The sequence below is a fragment of the Bremia lactucae genome, linkage group LG4, assembly GCF_004359215.1.
Source record: "Bremia lactucae strain SF5 linkage group LG4, whole genome shotgun sequence".
In the NCBI taxonomy this organism is placed as follows: Eukaryota; Oomycota; class Peronosporomycetes; order Peronosporales; family Peronosporaceae; genus Bremia; species Bremia lactucae.
The window spans coordinates 4265233-4276242 of NC_090613.1; the positions used below are offsets into that span (position 1 = coordinate 4265233).

The 11010-nt window shown below is 48.0% G+C and overlaps 1 protein-coding gene across 1 annotated transcript; it reads left to right on the top strand.

Annotated features, from left to right (window-relative positions):
* Window positions 1-6974: 6974 nt before the first annotated feature.
* On the top strand, window positions 6975-7304 carry CCR75_004139 (uncharacterized protein; the record flags this gene model as incomplete). The annotated part of the gene is made up of 1 exon (XM_067962229.1): window positions 6975-7304. The coding sequence occupies one exon, from the start codon at window positions 6975-6977 to the stop codon at window positions 7302-7304; it is 330 nt and encodes a 109-aa protein (XP_067816750.1).
* Between the last annotated feature and the right edge of the window lie 3706 nt (window positions 7305-11010).

Genomic DNA, 11010 nt, shown 5'->3' on the forward strand with positions numbered 1-11010 from the left:
GGATGGATCATTAAATCCAGGTAATAGCGCAACAGCAGCTGCAGTAACTGTGATCGATGTAACTGTGGTACTAGGCGACTGCGGCGTTTTATCGCTGCGCGTGCGCTTCGTGCGTAGTTGTGTGGGTGTCTTTGCCGACAACCCATCAGCTTTGCCCCCCTTAGGTGGCATGTCAGGCGCCATGTGATGTCACACAATGGTAGCTGGGAGTGGTTGGGAGGGGTCAACGCGGCACGTATGCAGCTTGCTGTCCCTCGTTCTTTCCGTTAACAATCTTTAAAATTGTTAAAATCGTTATGAAAGTGGGAGTGGTGTACATTCGTTGGGCATCGCAAGACTTCACGCGATTCGCGTTAAGTTTGAGAAACGAACTCCAACCGGTGCAAAATACAAGTTGCATCGGATGTCACATGAGGATGGACTTCCATGCCTCACGTGGGGTGATCCTAGTCCGTGTTCTGTTGACAACACGAAGCAGGTAAAAAAGGATGTCTATTCCCTTTCTTCGCCCTAGGGAAGGGCTCGCATCTCTATCGAGATGCGCGATGCGATTGACGTTTTGCAATCGATTTACAAGCGCCAAGGGCGCGTGTTTTTCAATGGACCTTCTGATCTACCTACAGGGCAAACATCAATGATACATTATCTTGATGAGACTTTACTGGTGCCGTACATTTTGCTTTCACCTTGCCACTTTGATACCATGGTGGATGATGAATAGGCAAAAACGTGGCACTAGCTTCCGTTGCTTCGGCCTGGGCAAGATACAACTTGCCTGTTGCTGGCGGCTAGTAGTATATATGCAACATATCAACATACATTGAAAGCGTGAAACCACATAGAAGAATTAGAGCTCTTACCCCATACAATAAATACTCTTACAAGGGCGTCGCTTGCCTGTGAAAAGCTGGGAAACGGTGCGGGCAAATGTCAAGTGGGACGACAACGGCTGTACAAGAGCATTCCACACAATCGTGAGACGAATAATTAATACTGGAGATCAAGTCAGCTTACATGCCAGCAAAATGGGCAATTTAGCATTTTCAGAGGTCGTCTCGTCGTCATCCTCCCCTCCTCCTCTGTGAAAAGCAGAATTCAATTAAGTTTCATGATTAAGCAATTCCCGATAAATTTACTTGTCCACTTGTTCGGCTTCTGCCACGGCTTTAGGCGCCTCTTTCTAATCCAGCATTCTCGAAGCTATTCTGCGCACGCCATGTAACCTTCAACACGATTCAGGATAATTTCAGTAAAGCTAGCACTCTTCTCGTCTGCACGGCATTTGTGTTGTGAATTACGCAAATCACATTTCGCTCCCAGTGACATTAATTCAGAAAGTATATTTCAACACACGTTTCACGCCGACCGTATAGGGCTCTAGCGCTTTTTGTATATTCGAAAGGTTTTGGAGCTGTGATTGGTTAAGTTAATTGTCTGTGGCCGTAGTAGTAACGTGTGTGGCAATAGCGGCGGCCTTGCTATTTATTATCATTGAACTCAGAGCATATTAACAAGTGTTTTTACTCAGCTTTATAAGAAGATGAATAGAGCGCTCTTGCCAGTGATACCACAGGTTAACAATTATTATGAGCCGAGCCTATCTTTAAGCCAGCTTGCATGCGGTTCTCGAGTTCGTGTAGCCGATTTTTTCTGATTTCGAGTCAGCAAGCACCAACATTAATTTGAGGATCAAAGCTACATTATTTTTTGGTACAATAAAGCTGAATCTGGTCATAGGCCGGTGGCGTGCTGGCTGCATCAGCGCTGCCGCATCCAACTACCACCCAAACCCACGACAGGAGCATTTATGGATCGACCGTGATATAGAATTCCCAAAAATTCTACGATCATCACACACTAACAAGTGTCATCAGCTCATCCGATTTTTGAACGTGCAGGTACCACGCTGGTTGACAAGTACACAAACATTTAAAGTTTTTAAAAAATTCTAAAAGTCTTTGAATCGACTTATCTATGCTGTTTTCAAATTGGAAAAAGTTCTCATCCCGACTATTCCAAATTATTTTTTTATTATTTATAGCAATTGTAAGGTGCACCCTTTTGATTCTACTATTCAAAAAGTGTGATATAAGTTTACAAAGCAAGATTATCAGCTACTGCAGTATTCGTGTATCGACAGAGTACCGGTGATATGTTAAATTGTTCACAGCGGCGATGTATATAATGAATACTTAATATGAATGCATCTCTCGATTAGCTTTTTTTACGGTCGCCATGTATTTCGTATCTGGCTCTGCATCGGTCTAGCGAGCGCCCTTTAGATAACCTGAAGGTGGCGCTCCACGCTTTACTTAAGCACACGCCTTCAAGCACAGTGAGGAAGCGGTGAGTTTGTCTTCTGTCACGTGCAGTGAGGTAGCGCCTAAGCGACCTCACTTAACGTAGTAGATATCTTAGGACAAGTATCGTCACGGAAGCGGTTACCAGGTTTCACGTGCGCATTTATTATGTGCGAAGTGGTATTCAAACTAATTTATAATCAATCGAATAAACATAAAACATAATTAACTAATCAATGGATGCTACCTCTGTAGATGTGCACCCCTACATTGCGAGCGTATTATTATGAATACCTCGGATTACGGATGACGCTAGTCGACATTCCTTTCAATGTAAAACCACCTATGTAAAGCACATACACAAGGTGGATCACTATGTGACCTCAGGTCTAATTACTTAGTTAATTATCCTGTTAAGCAACAAAATGTACTAAATGGGTTTTTGTAACATAGGACAACCTTTACCCGTTACTCGGCCCCCTCTTAAAGAACGATTTTAACATTTTTAAAGATCGTTAACGGAAAGTACGAGGGACAGCAAGCTGCATACGTGCCGCGTTGACCCCTCCCAACCACTCCCAGCTACCATTGTGTGACATCACATGGCGCCTGACATGCCACCTAAGGGGGGCAAAGCTGATGGGTTGTCGGCAAAGACACCCACACAACTACGCACGAAGCGCACGCGCAGCGATAAAACGCCGCAGTTGCCTAGTACCACAGTTACATCGATCACAGTTACTGCAGCTGCTGTTGCGCTATTACCTGGATTTAATGATCCATCCCACCTTCGCAGTGAGGATGTAGATCTGTCGCTCACTGTTGACTACAACGAGTCGACACCGCTGCCATCACCTCAAAGTAGTGATGAGTTCAGCGAGCTAATGGGGAAGGGTGGTGGCCAATTCAAACTTCACCCATTGCTCCTAACATGAAGACATCCAACGTTGCGAAGACAACTTCCTTGCGTCAACGAGGCAACTGTCTCGTCGTCTGCGCTAGTTAGCGCAGCGACCATTCATGGGAGCACTATCCATACAGGTGCAGCTACTTCTCAGCTAGGGAAAATCCCAACGTCTGTCGTTCAGACCATCATACACAATGGGTCTGACGCAGAAGAACCTGAGCGTAAAGCTCCATCGACGGCACCTGAAGTGTCCAGTCGGTGTCACAAGCTAGTCGTATTAAACGCAGCTATGTGACTGGTAGCATACCACCGATGCCACCTACATCCGAATAGCCTCGTCCGGATGAAACTAGTGCTCTGCTCCTAGAGCGCGCCACTATAGACGCTTATTATTATGGCGTCTACAATCCATGAAAGGCTTAGAAGAAACCACTTGGTCGTGTTTCCCCGATCGCGGTCGTGTTGCTTTCGAATGAATCAACCGACTAATCCGAAGCAGAACTCCTACGCCGCTTTCAGCCACATAGCGACGTCGTAAAACAACGGTCGCAGTGAATCGGGAGTAGCGTGAGGGTGGTACTGTACCCCTATTTCTCCTCATCACGCTACTTCTGCTAGTCCATTTGGAACTAGCGGAGCGGCTTCAACTGGTGCTCCTTGTCACAGTCAGACACCAGTCCAGCACGTCGACGCTCCTGGCGTCGACCGTAGACATGATTCGAAACTATTTGGATATCCTCTCCACTGGACGAGAATCTGAAGTTTTCGCTTGACAGAGCAGTGTGCAAGCATCCTTTCATATAGTAGCGTTGGTTCCCAATGGGATCATGCAGGCGGCGCCCGATAGGAGTGGCGATTTTTCGCTCACCTACTTGCGGCTACCTGTACTGTTTCTGTTCAGTCACAGGTGCTGAGCGCTGCTGAGCGACGCTCGACTCACGGTCGGCGTCACCATCGGTCTCCTTAGACGGATGGGGTTATGTTATCTCTCCAGGTCAACACACTATTTCAGACGACCCACGTAAAAGACAGGGTGCGTCCTTATATACGGTGGGAGTGTGAGCCTGTAATTTAGGTCAACCTCCTCGACCACCATAAACGGTCCGATGAAACGCGGCAATAATTTCTTAGTACCTCCAAATAGTACAGAAACTGCATTTTATGTAGGGTAGCAGTACTCAATCGTACCTTTTCTCCTACTCTAAGGTGTTCATTGCTTTTGCGACCATGTAAGTCCGCATATTGTTTTTGCTTACCCTGTACGCTTGCCCTCGCGTCACGGACTTTTCGTGTGATATCCAATCGCTCATCCACAAAGCGTTGAGCCTCACTCACGCTTTAGCATCAAACACGCTTACGACACCGCCGAGTGGTTGGTCACAGGACGTCAATAACGAATCATAAGTTATTGCTTAGGATTATATGCACAGAAAAGGTCGGGCTGCAGTAAGGCGATTTGCTCTCTCGCACATGTTCCGCCTTGGCTCACTTGTTTAAAGAAATCATCGATATACCGACTTGTTCTTTCGGCATCGGCCTTTGCCTGGTCACACAATACTTGGTGCTAGGTTCGAGGAATATTTCGTGCCCGATACCCCCAACTGCTTTTAGGCGGCTCGGCACTTTTTCTGATAACACATCGCGATGTCTCCACATAACCTCAAATAACGGGTGGCATTCCAAAGATGCCCTCTCCATCTAAATGGCCTCGTTTAAACGGGCCAAGAGCGTCGCTCCTACAGCGCGCTCTTGTAGACGCACATAATTACTATGGTGTCTTTTAATCATGGAGGGCTCAGGGAAAATCGCTTGAGCGTATTTTCCCAATCCCGGTCGTGTTGCGCTCAAATGAAACGCCCGACCAATACGAGGCGGAATTCCTGCGCCGCATCCATCCGCATTCCGATACGATGAAACAGCGGTCGCAGCGAATTAATTTCGCCCGCTTGCTTATGAAAGAAAACATGGGTGGCGCCCGATAGGAGTGGCGATCTCGCCCACCTAGTCGCAGCTGCCTTACCTTCGTCCGTTCAGTCACATGTGCTAAGCGCTGCTGAACGACGTATTGCGGATCTCAAGGGTCAAGTGTTGCGACTGATCTCCGATCTCGTTGATGCCCGAGCGAAGGCTCGTCAGGGTTATGAACGCCTGAAGACTCGCTTGGACCTTTTCGAACGGATAATGCTGAGGGATCCGCGTTACTCGCGTGATGTCCCTCGCTCTCCAAGTCCTGTTCGTGGAGGAAGGAATCGGTCTGATAGCTTTTCGCCTTCACCGTCCCCCTCACCCGAACGACGCTCGACTCACAGTCGGCGTCTCCATCGGTCTCCTTAGCCAGATGGGGATATGTGACCTCATTTGGGTCTACATACCGTTTCAAACGACCCACATAAAACACGGGGTGCGTCTTCATATACGGGGAAAGGGTGAGCCTATAATTTAGGTCTCCAACCTCTTCAACCACCGTAAAGGGCCCAATGAAACGCGGCAACAACTTCGTAGTACCTCCAGGTAGTACAGAAATTGCATTAAAAGGTAGGGTAGCAGTACTTAATAGTACCTTTACCCACTCTAAAGCGTTAATTATTTTGCGACCATTTTGGTCCGCATATTCTTTTTGCTTGTCCTGTGCACTTGCCATTGCGTCACGGGCTTTACGTGTGATGGCTAATCGCTCATCCACAAAGCGTTGAGCCTCGCTCATCCACAAAGCGTTGAGCATCGCTCACGCTTTTAGCATCAAACTCGCCTATGATACTGCCAAGAGGTCGGTCATAAGGTGCAGTTTCATTGACCACTGCTAAACTGGCAGGGTCACTAGGGCAAGTTTCTGTCGTTGAGATGATACCCTCATGGGTCATCGTCATATTGACGAAACTATGTCCCTCTTTCGCACCGAGCATAGTGAGGGGCCCTCCCCCACTAAGACTTGGGATGCGCACAAACGAGACTGGCGTCCGAGGATGGCGCAGTCCATTAATATAAAACGAAGTTTCACCCGTATTGGCGTGGACACTGTTATTTATAGCGAACTCCACAAAGGAAATTGCTTGCTCCACTCTTTGGGAGTTGTTATAGTGCGCAAGGCATCCGCCACGACCCGATTGGCACGTTCTGTTTGGCCATCGGTCTGGGGATGATCTGCGGTCGACATGTGGAGCTTGCTACCTAGCAGCTCAAACACATGTCGCCAAAAACCAGACGTAAAACGTGGATCCCGGTCCGATACTATGGACTCGGGCATCTCGTGTAGTCGGTAAACATGATCCAGGAACAAGAGAGCTGCCTCCTTGCCTGTGATCGATGTCTTACATGGTGCAAAATGCACCATCTTGCTCAGTCTGTCTACAACGACGACGAGGCCTGTCCAACCCTTATGATTGGGCGGCATGCCAAACATGATGTTTAGACTTACTGACTTCCAACAGTTGGTTAAAATCGGTAGCGGCCTCAAGCGCGCACTGCTGGACGATGCATTCTTAATGCGCTGACACTGTTCGCAAGAGCGAATACAGTTGGCCACCCATCTAAATAATTGTGGCCACCAAGATTCCTCTGACATTCGTAAGAAGCATGGCGTCATTCGAGCGCAGCATGTCCGTTCCGAGCTGATGCCCGCAGACTAAATGGCGAAAGCAATGGATGCTGTTAAGCTGGCGACGTTGCGCGGTTTGATGAGCCTGGCGTAGTGGCTACCCGCAGCTAGAGGACGCGGTGCACGAGCGGAGGAAATAGCGCGATCAAGTGATAAGGCAGGAGCGACAACCATGGCGCTATGGAAAGACGAAGAGCGTGCTACAGTGATGGCGCGGCTAAAATGGCGACAAGCGAACGACGACGACAGCGCCGCCGCTCAAGGAAAGTGCGCTAGCGACGCTTGTGGCGCAGTGCCACCGGAACACGCGAGCGACAACGATGTTGTGGTGCTGCGCGCGAACAAGATGCGTAGCCTAGCCTTCACGAGGAGGAGTGTCAGAAATTGCATTTCTAGCCATTTAGCAGTTTTGGCTTACACGGAACGACTCGTCTTTTCGGTAGCGCTAGGCGACACATTGGTGGAAGCAAAGAGGTGTTTGAGGAGTCGAAAGCGACGCTAGAAAATGGTTGGTGTAGAGAGAACGCAGCTAGCTAGCGCAGAAAGAGCGACAGAAGGTAGAGATGGATACAGAATCTTTTTCACCTAGAACACGCTAGGACCTATCTCTCTTACATTACTAACAGGTCCGGATACTGTCAGCGTTGAAGATGATATGCAGCATTCGAGACACGTTAATTGAGTCCTAGTTAATTGGGATACTGGGTGGTGAGCTTCACGCGTATAAGCAGGATAAAGATCAAATTGAGACTACAGTCTTGAATTAGCTTTAAGGCTAGGGTAAAATTTGCATGTTCCTTAATGACAATCTCTAGTAAATATACGAATGACCTGTGTTGCATGCCACTAGTGTGCTTATGTTTGAGTGGTTCTATTAAAAAAAAATCGTAGCCGGTTTTGAGCGCTCAACATTCTATTTTAGGAGAGTCACGAGGCTCAACGCTTTGTGGATGAGCGATTGGATATCACACGAAAAGTCCGTGACGCGAGGGCAAGCGTACAGGGCAAGCAAAAACAATATGCGGACTTACAAGGTCGTAAAAGCAATGCACGTTTAGAGTAGGAGAAAACGTACTATTAGGCACTGCTACTCTACCTAAAATGCAGTTTCTGTACTATTTGGAGGTACTAAAAAATTATTGCCGCGTTTCATCGGACCGTTTATGGTGGTCGAGGAGGTTGACCTAAATTATAGGCTCACACTCCCACCGTATATAAGGACGCACCCTGTCTTTTACGTGGGTCGTCTGAAACAGTGTGTTGACCTGGAAAGAGATAACATAACCCCATCCGTCTAAGGAGACCGATGGTGACGCCGACCGTGAGTCGAGCGTCGCTCAGCAGCGCTCAGCACCTGTGACTGAACAGAAACAGTACAGTAGCCGCAAGTAGGGAAGCGAAAAATTGCCACTCCTATCGGACGCCGCCTGCATGATCCCATCGAGAACCAACGCTACTTAATGAAAGGATGCTTACACACTGCTCTGTGAAGCAAAAACTTCAGATTCTATTCCAGTGGAGAGGATACCCGAATAGTTTCGAATCATGTCGACGGTCGACGCCCTGAGCGTCGACGTGCTGGGACTGGTGTCTGACTATGACAAGGAGCACCAGTTGAAGCCGCTCCGCAAGTTCCAAATGGACTAGCAGAAGTAGCGTGATGAGGAGAAATAGGGGTACAGTATCACCCTCACGCTACTCCTAATTCACTGCGACCGTTGTTTTACAACGTCGCTATGTGGCTGAAAGCGGCGCAGGAGTTCTGCTTCGGATTAGTCGGTTGATTCATTTGAAAGCAACACGACCGGGATCGGGGAAACACGACCAAGTGGCTTCTTCTAAGCCTTTCATGGATTGTAGACGTCATAATAACAAGCGTCTATAGTGACGCGCTCTAGGAGCAAAGCACCAGTTCCATCCGGACGAGGCTATTCGGATGTAGGTGGCATCGGTGGTATGCTACCAGTCACATAGCTGCGTTTAATACGACTAGCTTGTGACACCGACTGGACACGTCATGTGCCGTCGATGGGGCTTTACGCTCAGGCTCTTCTGCGTCAGACCCATTGTGTATGATGGTCTGAACGACAGACGTTGGCATTTTCCCCAGCTGAGAAGTAGCTGCACCTGTATGGACAGTGCTCCCATGAATGGTCGCTGCGCTAAGTAGCGCAGACGACGAGACAGTTGCCTCGTTGACGCAAGGAAGTTGTCTTCGCAACGTTGGATGTCTTCATGTTAGGAGCAATGGGTGAAGTTTGAATTGGCCACCACCCTTCCCCATTAGCTCGCTGAACTCATCACTACTTTGAGGTGATGGCAGCGGTGTCGACTCTTTGTAGTCAACAGTGAGCGACAGATCTACAACCTCACTGCGAAGGTAGGATGGATCATTAAATCCAGGTAATAGCGCAACAGCAGCTGCAGTAACTGTGATCGATGTAACTGTGGTACTAGGCGACTGCGGCGTTTTATCGCTGCGCGTGCGCTTCGTGCGTGGTTGTGTGGGTGTCTTTGCAGACAACCCATCAGCTTTGCCCCTCTTAAATGGCATGTCAGGCGCCATGTGATGTCACACAATGGTAGCTGGGAGTGGTTGAGAGGGGTCAACGCGGCACGTATGCAGCTTGCTGTCCCTCGTTCTTTCCGTTAACGATCTTTGAAAATGTCAAAGTTGTTCTTTAAGTGGTGGCAGTGTAACGGTTTAAGGTTGTTCTATTTTACACAAACCCATTAAGTACACTTTGTTTGCTTCACGGTATAATTAACTAAGTATTTAGACCTGAGGTCACATAGTGATCCACCTTGTGTGTGTGCTACACATAGGTGTTTTTACATTGAAAGGGATGTCGACTAGCGTCATCCGTAATCCGAGGTATTCATAATAATACGCTCGCAATGTAGGGGTGCACATCTACAGAAGTAGCATCTATTGATGAGTTAATAATGTTTTATGTTTAATTCGATTGATTATAAATTAGTATTGCTGGATCAGTAAGGAGCTCCGCACCTACTGACCCCGACCGATTTCTTGACGATGCGTCTTGCCGTTGCAATTTTACAACAGCGTCGGATTCGCGTCCTCTGCTGTTCCTAGCGGGAGCACGATAGTTTCGCTCAGTGTTTCTAGGCACTGAGCATAGGGCACTTCAATCATAGGCGTAGTGGCCGGCCTTTTGACAGCGATTGCGTTTTTGAAATCGTTTGTGACTTGAAGGGCGACGTTTCTTTCTCTCCACATACGAGAGGTCCATCGGTTCTGGACCTGCTTTTCTTGTCGTCTCGGTGGACGATAAGTACCAGAGTGGACGAAAGCCTGTCTAAGACTAAAGTCCTCCTGTTCTGCTATAAAGATCGCTTGGTTAAGCACTTCTAATTCTAGCCGGAACAGGTGGGTCTTAACAGGACCGTCTTCAAGACATTTAATAAACACAGTTTTCTGCGTTTGTTCATCAAATGGACGACTTACGATTCAACTAACCAGGCATTGTGTATGCTGGGCATAAGCGTGAAGATCACGCTTGTCCTGCTTTAAATTCATGAGCTCGGCTCGAGCCCTAAATTCGATACGTGGCGGCTCACATGTTTGCCTGACCCGGGTCTTTAATATCACATGCGACCCAAAAATCAATGGGTTATGAAGCTTAGGCCTTAAAGCCCAAGATTTGGCACGCTTGCTAATTGGGCGTGCCAAAATTCACCTTTGGCGTACCATCATTGATGCTGCGAGCTTCAATGGCGTCGTCTAATTCGACGAACCAATTTAAAAAGGAGCGCCTTAAAGTTATGGATTTTTATCTTTAAGTTTTCGGGTCGACGCGGAAGCGTCGGCCTGTTAGCAGCATGTAGATGCTGCTGTCTTAACTGTTTCAACTGTTGAGCACCTTATTGTCTCAACACCTCCGCGTGTTGAGAACCTTGTTGGTGAAACAAGGCTACTTTTTCCTGGGGCCCGTCGAGTTCATGTTTTATGAACTCGGCCATTGCCGCATGTTGTTCATCAGTGTTCGGACAGGACAGAATGGTTTCAACGCCTGGCCCACCGACGACAGAACTCGTGCGTTCGATCGCTTTCCATTCAAGGTCACTCAATTGAAAAAAACCTTTCACGCGTTGCGTGATAGCCTTTTTGAGGAGCTGCAACGTCTCATCCTTACCCCCTGCTACTAACACATCGTCAATATCAAGCAAATCGCGGCCCTCATTCG